Source organism: Bubalus kerabau, chromosome X (genome assembly GCF_029407905.1).
Source record: "Bubalus kerabau isolate K-KA32 ecotype Philippines breed swamp buffalo chromosome X, PCC_UOA_SB_1v2, whole genome shotgun sequence".
NCBI lineage: Eukaryota > Metazoa > Chordata > Mammalia > Artiodactyla > Bovidae > Bubalus > Bubalus kerabau.
Genome location: NC_073647.1, coordinates 89,429,913 through 89,443,180, shown reverse-complemented (window position 1 = coordinate 89,443,180; position 13,268 = coordinate 89,429,913). Strand labels below are relative to the sequence as shown.

General features: G+C 36.3%; 1 protein-coding gene across 8 annotated transcripts in view; it reads right to left on the bottom strand.

Moving 5' to 3' along the window:
- Positions 1-6,578: 6,578 nt before the first annotated feature.
- ATRX (ATRX chromatin remodeler) overlaps positions 6,579-13,268 on the bottom strand; it is a 285,555-nt gene continuing 278,865 nt past the window's right edge. For all 8 annotated transcript variants that reach the window (XM_055565688.1, XM_055565686.1, XM_055565681.1 and 5 more), the window contains 5 exons: positions 12,934-13,083; positions 11,959-12,084; positions 11,098-11,193; positions 10,462-10,590; positions 6,579-9,421 (listed from right to left, as the gene is read on the bottom strand). In XM_055565688.1, coding sequence (XP_055421663.1) covers positions 9,143-9,421; positions 10,462-10,590; positions 11,098-11,193; positions 11,959-12,084; positions 12,934-13,083 — 780 coding nt within the window. In that variant the 3' untranslated portion in view covers positions 6,579-9,142. The remainder of the gene's footprint in view (positions 9,422-10,461; positions 10,591-11,097; positions 11,194-11,958; positions 12,085-12,933; positions 13,084-13,268) is intronic.

Genomic DNA, 13,268 nt, shown 5'->3' with positions numbered 1-13,268 from the left:
GGAGACTCTCACATTTCAAGATCAGTTGATTAGCAAACAATTCCTGTAATCTTAATTCTCCTTTGCCATGTAACAACATATTCACAGGTTCTGGGATAGGAGCTGAACATCTTTCAGTTCAGTTCAGTCGCTCAGTCGTGTTTGACTCTTTGCGACTCCATGAATTGCAGCACGCCAGGCCTCCCTGTCCATCACCAACTCCTGGAGTTCACTCAAACTCACGTCGATCAAGCCGGTGATGCCATCCAGCCATCTCATCCTCTGTCGTCCCCTTCTTTTCCTGCCCCCAATCCCTCCCAGCATCACAGTCTTTTCCAATGAGTCAACTCTTCGCATGAGGTGGCCAAAGTACTGGACTTTCACCTTTAGCATCATTCCTTCCAAAGAACACCCAGGGCTGATCTCCTTTAGAATGGACTGGTTGCATCTCCTTGCAGTCCAAGAGACTCTCAAGAGTCTTCTCCAACACCACAGTTCAAAAGCATCAATTCTTCGGCACTCAGCCTTCTTCACAGTCCAACTCTCACATCCATACACGACCACTGGAAAAACCGTAACCTTGACTAGACGGACCTTCGTTGGCAAAGTAATGTCTCTGCTTTTCAATATGCTATCTAGGTTGGTCATAATTTTTCTTCCAAGGAGTAAGTGTCTTTTAATTTCACAGCTGCAGTCACCATATACAGTGATTTTGGAGCCCCCCAAAATAAAGTCTGACACTGTTTCCACTGTTTCCCTGTCTATTTGCCATGAAGTGATGGGACCAGATGCCACGATCTTCATTTTCTGAATGTTGAGCTTTAAGCCAACTTTTTCACTCTCCTCTTTCACTTTCATCAAGAGGCTTTTTAGTTCCTCTTCACTTTCTGCCATAAGACTGGTGTCATCTGCATATCTTAGGTTATTGATATTTCTCCCAGCAATCTTGATTCCAGCTTGTGCTTCTTCCAGCCCAGCGTTTCTCATGATGTACTCTGCATATAAGTTAAATAAGCAGGGTGACAATATACAGCCTTGACGTACTCCTTTTCCTATTTGGAACCAGTCTGTTGTTCCATGTCCAGTTCTAACTGTTGCTTCCTGACCTGCATACAGGTTTCTCAAGGGGCAGATCAGGTGGTCTGGTATTCCCATCTCTTTCAGAATTATCCTACCATACTATTATTATTTATGTATTCCAGAAACTATTGGCTTAAATGAGACTTTGACCTTCTGTGCACAAGTACAGAAGCATGGCATTTCCTAGAACTATCCTATTCTGAATTCTGTTCTTTGCTGCTTACACATGTTTGTGTTTGCTGTTTCCTCTGAGATACCCTTCTCCTTAATCTCTACATGTCCATATTCTAGCTCATTTAAGTCCTTGCTTGAATGGTACCTACACTTTATCAGGTGGAAAAAATGAAAAGTAAACTTAGTTCAGAATAGTTCTATCTTTAGGATTCTCAGTTGGTGCCTTAAAGAACTTGTAAGGAAGCCACTGTATTAAAAATGAATTCGGGTATCTTGAAACATATTTCAAAGTACTCACACTGGATTTTTCAGACACTTCTATTTGGATCACAGAAGGAAATGAGAGGATAAAGCCAAACTCTCTAGGCACCACTGAAGACACACAGAAGGAAGTACCTTGAAAACAAGCTTGTTTAATGGCAAAAGCAGAATCAGATACATGCGCTTGAATTCTACCTCTTCCAGTTAGTCATGTGACACTGAGTGAATAATTTAATTATTTTAAACCTATTTCCTCATCGGTAAAACAGGATAGTGACTAGTCATAATACCTGACACATAATAGGCACTCAATAAATCTTTATTGCTGTGCGAAAGAAGATTCAGTGAGGTGAACTAGCTTGTACAACTTTATAAATCTAGAATGAGACCCCCAAATTCTAGCATATTAAAATCATTTTGCTGTTTTAGTTCTCTGAAAATATGTAAACTACTCATCATCCTTATGGCATATCTCTATACTCAATAATCATTAGCTGCCCCCTCCTGATAGACATCACTACACTAACACAGAGCTTTCTGTTTCGTTTCCTTGTGAATACAGCAGCATTTCTCATTTGAAACAGAGGATTTTGAAGTACTTGGTACATCAACTTACCTCATCTGAGGAAGGCTGAATTATTCCATCTTTGACGCTGAAGGATGCGAAGATCCAGAAAGCAGAACAGTGCTTCTAGATCCTATTGGTCTTAACTGTGCTGAGTGTGGTGAAAAAAGAAAAATAAATAGCCCAGTTTACAGTTACCACACAGGAATTTGTTTCCCTGTCATTTTGGTCCACATACCCCTCTATTTTCCACAAATGGTTCTCATCTTAAAGTTGAGTTCAGAACAATTATTTTTTTTTTCTGATCCACAGAATTAGTTTAATAGATTGCCGAGCTGATGGGAAACACTGCACTGGGCTTGCATTGAACAATAATATCTTTAGGTTTTAAATGCTGGATTCTTTCAGTTTAGCTTTAAATTTATTTTTTAACTTTACAATATTGTATTGGTTTTGCCATATATCAACATGAATCTACCACAGGTATACACGTGTTCCCCATCCTGAACCCTCCTCCCTCCCCGTACCATCCCTCTGGGTCGTCCCAGTGCACCAGCCCCAAGCATCCAGTATCGTGCATTGAACCTGGACTGGCGACTCATTTCATATATGATATTATACATGTTTCAATGCCATTCTCCCAAATCATCCCACCCTCTCCCTCTCCCACAGAGTCCAAAAGACTGTTCTATACATCAGTGTCTCTTTTGCTGCCTCGTATACAGGGTTGTCGTTACCATCTTTCTAAATTCCATATATATGCGTTAGTATACTGTATAGGTGTTTTTCTTTCTGGCTTACTTCACTCTGTATAATAGGCTCCAGTTTCTGAAAATTTGCTTATTGTGGTCAGGCATATTTAAAAAAAAATGAATTGGGATACCTGTGTAATAAGGGGCATCTAAACAGAGTGGAATGAAGTGGAATAGAAGCTAGAAGATATAGGTGCCCTTGTGTATCTCTTTCCCTCTCTGGACCTTTATTTTCTGACTATAGAGGGATAGTCTACAGGGTCTCTAAGACCCGTACCATCACTAGAATTGTATGATTTTATAAGCCTCCCCTACAAATACACAGATATACACACACACACTGAGGTATTAGAATATAAAGGGATGTATGGGTGGTGAAATGATAGTTTGGAGAAGGGGAAAAAATCATAGGCAGGTACGTTTGAGCTTAGCACATCCAGTAGAGTGTGGAAGATGTGCAAAGAGAGGGCGGAAACACATAATAAAAGGTTTACTTTGCTAAGGATAGGGTCCAAGCAAGCCTGCATCACTAAAGCCTTTGAAGGCCAACCTCCATGTTTTATTATTGAAAACCTACCAAGAACTGAGAATGAACTAACAAGACTGCAAATGATTATATTAACCACTTTTTTTTCCCCATTGAAATGTATTCAGCAAACTACACACAAGCTTCTACTTGCTTTGCTACTGGCATGTAGGAACAAGCAGCTACAAAGAAAATAATCACCCTTTCACTCTTCTGTTAGCTTTTGTAGTTTTCATCACAAGAATAAACCATTATAAAACCTACATCTCAAAAAATGTCGTATGTGTTGTCACCTAAGAGTCAATAGAAGACAATATTGCCTTCTACTTACTATAAACTTTATCCAGACCAGACAATTTGAATATTGGCCTAATTTGGGCTTTACAGTTATGAACAATCAAATGGGAGGCTACCAATTATTTGCTTAAAAGTTAACTTAACAAAAGTGGATTTATATTTACCTTGATGTTTTGTCATGTATATAACCCAATCAAGTAACCAAGCTGTAAGAATCAGATCCTTAAACATGTTTTTTCATTTTCTGCAGAGTTCCAGAATAAGAAACATTGCTCTGAGTGCCCCTGGGCAAAAGATAAAGGAGGTTACAGCTTGTAGAAGTAATAATTAGAGCCAATTACAACTTGACTTACCTGCTTTGTCATTAAAATGCCTGTCAGACCTCTCATTTTTCTAAACAGAGGAAAAGAAAAGGTATAGCTTAATGGGGGAGGGCTAGCTAAAGGGAAGGGATTTCCAATTCTGTTCAAACTTACTGTGTAACCTTAGACAAACACATTGCCTTTTGGCTTCAAACTGTGGTTTTCTCATGTCTAAACCCTAAGAGCTGAAAAAGACCTCAAAAAATCACCTGGTCGGGCCTCCTGCATTCAAGAAAGTTAAGGTATTATTAAAGTCCCATTTTCCAAATGAGACATGAAAGACTCAGGTAATTTGACTATAATTTATCTTCTGCCTCCTCAGTGCAATAGATTTGGTCTTTTAGCTTAACTGTCATGAGAAAAATGTAGTTAGTCTCCTCACTTTTTTCATATGTGGTATACAGGTTAACACATAATAACCACAAATTACTTTGAAAATATGAAGGGAAGCTTGTGAATGTAACATTACCAACAGAGATACTAGCCCTTGGACTAGATGGGTCTCAAGAAAAAGTAACAAGAATGGATTTAGCCCTTTGAAGATTAGCTTAAGAAGAAGCAGAATTATACTTAGCTTAGTTAAATGGACCAAACTTACTTTCTGCAAATATGTATACAGGATAATTAGAAGTAATGAAAAATTGTGAAACAGGAATGCCACTATGGATTTTCCACTAGGTTTGAGAAAGTGAACACAGAGTAAGTGAAGTTTTGCATGTAAAGTCAGAAATCCTGAACAAAGCGGACTCCTTGGGGAAGGGTGAAAGGAAATAAGGTTTTTCTCACAATTTAAGAAGTTCACTGTTCTATACAACTTCTAATGATTTTGCCTTTTGTCCTTAAAATTGTTAGTAGTCTGGTCACTGAATGCTTAATTACCTATCTTCCTGTCTGCAATCTTTCTTCACGTTACATTCTAAACCATTCAAATTAACCCTGCCCAAATCACTGTCTTTACCTGCTACTTTGAACACATCAGCTGCCTCACAATCCCTTGTTATCCTCTGTATTGAATTACCCATTCAGGATTTCAAGACCCTCCATCAATCCACTCCAACTTAGTCTCTTCCTGATCCTTCTCTACCTTTGTTCCTTTTCATACACTTTCTCCTCATATACCTGAAACAAACCCCATCCTTGCATATGTCATCTTTCTTCATCTTTACTGAAAACCAACACATATTTGATGTGAGGTCTGCAGGGAGGGAGCCAAGTCTATTTAATAAAGGAGATTGGCGCCAAGCTGCCCCTCCCTGTTTCTATCAGGGAGGAGAAGTGAGGGCATAATGTTCAGGAGCAGAATGTGGAATAATGCTGCTGGGTAGAGACTGCCTGAAATATGGGGCAGTTCTGAATATTAAGAGGCTCTTCAGTATTTTAGGATTCTCTCATCCTTTCATTCCTTCAATTAAAGCTTTATCTTTATAGTTTTTAACAAAGGCCTCAACTGATATGCTGCTTTCCTTGTCACACCTCCCTTGGTGAAGGTATGCAGTGGTCACTATCAGATCCCTAGACTGAGGGGAAGAGTGATTCCCATATTTAGTGAAGTGGGCATAATGTATCAGGAAGGTTATTCCAAAGAGAGGGTGGCAGTGTATATGTAAAGAAATTTTATGTCAGCACATACTCTTGAGGAGTAAAACTCTTAGGCAGGGGCAAGAAGGACCATTCTTTTATTAGATCCAACATGAGTGATGTGGGCAGTTTGGTTCCTGACAGATATTAAGCTTAGAAACAGTATATATTTTGGATTTTTAATTTTTATTCACTTCCATATAACAGCATATATAAAATGTTGCACAGACAAAAAGCATTTCTGAAACTTGGTCACTCCTTTTAGATTGGCACAGATTACATATTTTTAAAAAACTCAATGGTGGAAGAATTTTCATCTCTTTTAAGGCTAGATTTGATTTGGAGATAGCCAAAAGTCACTTGAGACTAAGTCTGGTGAAACATGGTGGGGAATAACCTGAATGTAATTGTTAGTGAAATAAACATGTAAAAGGATGACCTATTTTACTGTTAAAACATCGCACAATATGCCACCCTCAAAGGAAAATTTTTACTGGGATATTTAACTGTTCTCAAAGTTTTGTTTAGGGTACAGAAATATGTATCTGGTTTTATGATATTAGAGAGAGAATGGGCATAGCTAAGGGAAGACTGCAAAATATTCAGCTTCTTTGGAGGCCAGGTGATAATTTCCATCCACCTGCTAGTGCTTCAGGATGATAAGCAGCTTTCATATCAACTGTGGAGTGGTAGGTCTGCTTGACTTAAATGAGTGACACAGCTGTTGGGAAGCAGGAAATGGTGCTGGATTACACACAGACAACCAAAACTAACAAACACACACAGGCTTCCTGGTATGTAAATTATTTTTGAGGTTTGAGATCTCCTTTTACAGAATTTAGTATAGAACAGATTCAAAAACCAAACTCCTTGACCTCCCAATATTAAATAACTAAATGTGCAAAAGAACCACCATTAAATAGCACATAAAAAGCTATACATTTTCTATGAAACATTATGTGCACAGATTTTCAAAGCTGTGAAAATGCAATAAAGAGCACAACACATTTTGGTCACTTTATTAAATGACATTAAATAGTTTAAGTTTCAACTACTAAACAGCACTTTGAATGGTGAAAACACAGATAGTATTATTGTCATACTTGAATGCTTTTCTTTAAAAACACAATTCCAGTCCTTATGTATATTACAAAACAGCCTTAAAGGAAGAAGTGACATCTTTTCTACAGTACTTAAGATACTCAATACGGAACTGAAAAGCAGTCTAACAGAAACAAAGGCAAGTCTTCACAGCTGTATGATTTCAGCAGCCAAAGCTGGATGATGGACTGAAACATTACTATACAACTGGGACAAAACATATACAATATCACAATACTAAGCAAAAACGCTTTACACCCGAAGAAATAAAACAGGTTACAAAATGTGGAGAATTTAGCAGGCAAAACTGTATTACAAGCAACATTTTAAATCATTTTTTTTAAGCCATTGCAACTATTTAAAACATCTAAAACAAATATAAAAATGAACCTTTTAGTATCTTATTGACACGATTTTACCTTTAAATATTTGTTAAAGCTTGATGTTATACTCAAAGTACATATTATGTAGCTAAAATGTCAAGTGAAGATTGTATGCAAACTGATCCAAGTTTTATCCCAAACTATTTCCAATTAACCTTTCTATGTATTATTCTTTAAGTCATAGTTTCATTCATGATGAAAAAGGTTTAGAAGGTTGCCTAAAATTTTGACATCTATGTCTTTGAGCAAGTAATCAGACCATGGTGAAAGTTCCCAGGTTGAGTAAATCAGGTTTAAAGTATTCTGGACTTGTAGAAATACCAACTGATAACAGCTGGCCAGAGTATACTGTCTTCAAATATTTATTTCACAAATCTTGTCTTTTTCATTTCTTCTAAAGTAAAAACACATCCCCCTAGTGAAATAAATTTGATTATATGGCTGGCATAATATCCAAATATGGGAACGTGGAGGGTGGATCCACCAAACCTCAAAATTCTATATGACAAACTTAGTACTCTTGAATGTTCTACCACTAGTTCTTTCAAGATAAAAGTGGACATCTCTTAATCGTCCAAACAACTCAAAACAGTTTTAGCTAATGTTAAACTCATTCTAACTCAGTGATACCTAGAGCAAATCCTCCACCCAGCTTTTTTTTTTTTTTTTTTTTGGAATTTGTTAGCTATTTCCACTACATGTTACATCGCCATCTCAAAAATGGTTTCGCCATGTTGAGTTGACTCTCAGTCTAACAATCTTTTTCTTTAAGAAACTCAAGCAACCAAATTGTACATGAATAAGCATATAGGTCATTTTTACAAGCCTGGAGTAAGAAAAACGACAATGTAAAACCTCATAAAAGGGCATTAGATGAATTTTGATTAGAAAATTGCCTCACAGATCTAAACTAAAAAAAAACTGAGCTTTAAAACAGAATTTATGTAAGAAAATACAGTTGGGGAAAAACAACATACTGATGAGAGAAAAGAAGAGGAAGAGCATAGAAGCCAGTGATCCTTATCTTTAGGAGGAATTACTTCACAATACTGACAGTACTGGGAATTGTTTTAAAGCACATTCCCCATGTGAACTTAAAGTCAGCAATGGTTCTGCCATTTTGATGTTGTTTATAAAACAGGGTGTGAAGCTAACAACCACAACGTCATCCTTAACCTCCTAAAATGCTAGAACTTGATTTTGTTAGTCCACATCCCACTGCCAGCAACAGGATGAAGCACTAGCACTGGCACCAAGCAGTTAAGAGATGTGCCTTATATCAGTGCCAGGAGAGAGAAAATGCAAGTGTGGAAGATAATCCACGACCCTGAAATTTTACCAGTAATTATTTCAGCACATATAACTGAAAACAAAAATGGCAGAAAAAGACTAAAGAAGAAAAAGAATTCTCTTCTTAGGCTATACTTAAGGCTGTTTATACAATGCTAAGATAACTGTAAGACTCCTCCAAGTTTTAGAGCAGTAGTATTTAACAATATTGCACACAATTCTGTGTCAAAGATAACCAACCCTTAATTTCTAACTTTCAGTCACAGAGATGATATAGCAGGAGCCCAGTTTCAGACTTCAGTCAAAAGAACATTAAAACCATTTCAATCACTTTAGTCAAGAAATGGATAAGTACAAAAGTATTCCATAACTTTGAGGAATCAACTCTAAGAACTCAGCTGTGTGTCTTTATATGTAAAGAATGAATATATAAATCAGTATTCTTTCATAAATTCATTAATTTATGACAATTTTATGGTCACTAAAAGCAGGCATAAAAATTTAGAGAGGAAACCTGTGGAGTTGTTACTGTTATGGAAGGACTTGTTTTCACTGAAAACAATTTGAAAGATCTTCTGTACTCAATGTGTGTAAGAAGATTCTAGGCAACATCACTGACAAATGTCAGGAAGAAATGGTATGCCCTATTAAAAAAAATTTAAAACTAAGATGGAAGATTGGCATTTAAGGGGACCAAACTATTTATACAGTTGAGTTCTGTTAAGTCATTGATTCCTAAAAAAATAAAAGATCTTTCTATGATTTTAACAATCTTTTAAGCTTTTAGTGCAAAATCACATTGATTTCCCTGGGGAAGGTCCTGGATTTTTGCTTCTCATTGGGGGTGGCGCACGTTGTAATGGTGGTGGCTGCATACCACCAGCCACCGACTGATACATTCCTCTCATATCAATCTGCTGGTAGTTAGAAGGATTCATGATTAAATTTGGAGGCTTTGGCATCATGAGGTGACCCAGTGTTGCTTGTTGATAAGTCATTTGCTGCTGCTGCTGCTGATTGTACTGTTGCTGGAGCCTTCGGTTCATAAGTATTCGCTGAACACAGCTGATTAACTAAGGAGAGAAAAGGGAGCTGTTACAAGTGCATGACCTGTCTCAAAGAGGCAGTATCAAATTTTGAGTTAAAATCAATTTGTTAAGGGGGTAGCATACCAAAAGAAAAACATATTATTGTTATCACCATTACTAATTTGATGGCATTCACAGGACCATTACTGTAGAAACTAGTTAGTAACACCATTTAGGGCTAAATTCTCTTAATGACTTGACTATTGTAGTGCAAGCAGCATTTAAATTGGTTGCTATAGTAACCTGTCCTGCACTGTGATTAGTCTCAAGTATTAGTTACAACCCTTTTTTGTCAAGTCTTGTCCTTCTTTTGAATATTTCACATGATGACAGACAAATAAACACTTAGTGACAAACACCAAAGGGAAAAGGCACTTGCAGTGGGAGTAATTCCTACCTGCCTACCTAGAATGTAGATTCTCAGATTTCCTAAGATAATTTAAAACCACATAATTCTACAGTGCTTTCTAAGTAAAATTCATGCCACAGAAATTGATTCCCTGGTGTCAAGAGCTGAAATTTCCCAGTGCAAGGTAGATGGCTGCCAAACAACCACGCTAACAAAGATAATCATGGATTCTGGAATATGTTAGCCTTATAAAGAATTACATAATTTAGTAGGAACCTGTGTCATATATCATTTATAGCTCCACTTGTTATCTCAAATTAAATATATTAAAAAGTATACTTATTTGTGGAAGTTGTTTAAAAATAGTAAATGTGGTAAGAAAAGTCTGGCAAAAATTCCTTTCTAGATGTCCAGAATATACAAAAGTGAAATTATATGGAAGAGATGCTATGTAAACTTCAAGGAGATTCATTTGGGAAGCTGTTGCTCCTTTGCAACAAAAGATATTACCTTTATTTGACATTACTAGGTTTATGAATAAAATTTCTTCTGGGAATAACCAATGACCATCCATCCAACCACATGTGGGAACAGATATCAACACAGATGTCACACAAACTTATTATTATAAATTCAAGAAAATTAAACATAACCTAGAGATACTCTGAATTCTTACCATCTGTTGTTTTGTCAACACGTCATTGTAGATTGCCTCTCTTCGTTTGACATCAAGCTCCTGGCTGGCTTGTCTACTTAATGCTAATGCCTGTACCTGGGCCTCTGAGAGATTCATGTTTTCCTTCCACTGGAAGAAAAATTTCTATTTATTCCTTATTGCAGTAGAATTGAAGAAAATAAAATATTTATGGTCCTTAAAGATATTCAGGATTTTTAAAGTTTTCTTTCCCCCTTTTCCTTTAATCTTTTCTAAAGAAGACAATGATGTAAAAGCAAGGTACTAAACTGTCCACTGTTGTACAAGGGTTAGCTATGCCTAGAGAAAAACTATTTGGATTTAATTCATGCAACTGGTAATTAAAATATGTTTATATAAACAACACATACATTTCCATGATTAACTGATTTCCCAATTCTTCGATTTTACATTTCTCTTTTGTACCAACATCTAGATAAAACTGAGACATATAGCTTGGCACTATTATACAGTTCACTAGTATTTTACTGTTGTAAATCAAGTTATAAGAATTACGGTCTTTCCCCCACAGAAGTAGTGAAGCAGAAAACAAAAATCAGAATGAATGGTGAGAATAAGAATTGCAAGTTGGTGTAAGACAATTGCCAATTAACTTACTACAGCTGAAATTATATCTTCAAGAGGCTGAATCCTCACTGCTGTCACACTGTTTGTTGCTTCCACAACTTTTTCTCTTCCTTGATTAATGAGGTCCTAGAAGAATGCAAGAAATAACTTTATCAGGGCACATAAAAAGACAGCTTAGTTTTAAAAGTATAGGGAGCCTTTCTCTTGCCAATTTACAGCACGTGGCCTTAAAAATCTTTAAGTAATTGAAAAGTACAGCAAAATTCAGCATCAATAAAATGGAGTAAAACTCATCAGTGAGGGTCTTGTTAGGAAGATAAAAATTGGGTTCTATTGTACCAATAATTTAATAATTTAAATGACTCCATAAGCACATTTTAAAAAGAAAATCACAGATTCAATTACATTATTTAATTACTGGTATATTAAAACCTAGTCTTTCTTATTTAACTCATCATTGATCCTATTTTTAAATTATTTCATAATACTGTACATTATCATACACTTAAAGTAGCATCTTCACTGCTTTAGAATGTAGATCAATGTGTGTATTTATCCCACTTTCAAACATTAAGTAATTTGTTTATTCAAAATATTTTATAACTGAAGAAAGTGCTATTTCTCTAGCCAGTCAGCTACCCTATTGTTTCTTAATTAAAATAATTCAAACTATATTAATTCAAGGCCTGATTTCTTTGTGCTCTGAACAAACCACATTTTATTATAACTACGCTGGTTCAAAAAGGTCAACAAACACAAGAAAAATTTCTTGGTCTATTCAGAGGTAATCTTTTGGGGAATGTGATATTCCTGCATAGGAAACCCTCAACAACAAGGCATTTGAAATTGCCTTTAATTCAAGGCAAAATACTTTCGTACTTCACAACTTACCTCCAGCTGTTGATTACTCATTGCTGATAGGGCTCCCAAATTGAAAGGAATATAAGGAGTTTGAGAGTTAAAACTGACAGGGGGTAAATTGGTCCCAGTTGGTATGTTGAAACGCATGGTCAGTCCCTACAAACAAAAAATTACGCACTTTCCACATTGTGATTTAAAACTTGAAATTCTACATCACCTACTGGTTGAGAAAAAAATCCACATTCTCAGATCTAGGAAATTATTAACACTCTTTCACACACAAATAAAACACCCTTTTCATCTGAAACCAAGATCTTATTACACAGAAAGCTTTAACCCCTAAAGGTGTAGTCTTTTCTGATAATTCCCACAGTATGGGGCAACTCAGAGAATTCTGATGAGACTCCTAAAATCTCAATGTTAAAGAAGTTTAGTACAATGAATTAGGAGTTTAAAATGGATTCGGGTATTAGGATAAGGTTTCCCATGCTCAGGCACATTTTTGCTCAAGTGAGGTGGTATTTAAAACAGAGGTGGAACTATTTTAAATAAAGTTGCTGCTGTAGATTGACATTAATGTCCAATAATGGAGTATTTTTGTGTTCTGATAATCGGTCAAAACTTTGAGTTTGGTACACAAGCTAAAGCAACATTTACCCCTACCTCCAAACTCAAGTTCCTGTATGTCTGTTACTACAGTAAGGGTGTTGATGGAAGTTAAGTGATGCTAAATATACAGCTTCCCACTAATCTCTCAATTTAGCAAGTGCTAATCAGAAATGAGGTTACTACTCTTTAAGGGGAAACATTTTCTTCTCTCCTCTCCTTCGAGTCTACCACCAAAGGTAGCCAAAGCCCATAAACAGACACCCAAACTTGGGGGACTCTGTTTCTGAAGATTCACTATATTATTACTTTTTCCAAATGTGACCCTTTTCTTCCTCCACTGTTCTTTTAAATGACTAACAACAAAAACAACAACAAAAAGCATTTCAGATGAACTACCTTCTTCTCTGCTTCATATTCAGCCCAAGCTGCTTTTCTTTCTTCTTCAGTCAACTCTTCTTCTTCTTTGTGGTCCAAAAGAGAATCATGTTCATGATATCCTACAATGTGTTCTTTATGTATTTGAAGAAGTTCTGCAAGTATGGTGTCCTGTTTAGAAAGGTTGAAATAATAGTTATTTTCTCCCTCTGGATCATATCTCCATAGTTCTTTGACCTACTGTTAGTCTAGAAACTAGAAACTCGCTACTATACATATTTCTGATATATATGATAAATTACCTAGAAAACATTCACAATACATGCAATACCAGCCTCTTATGTAAGAATGTCATA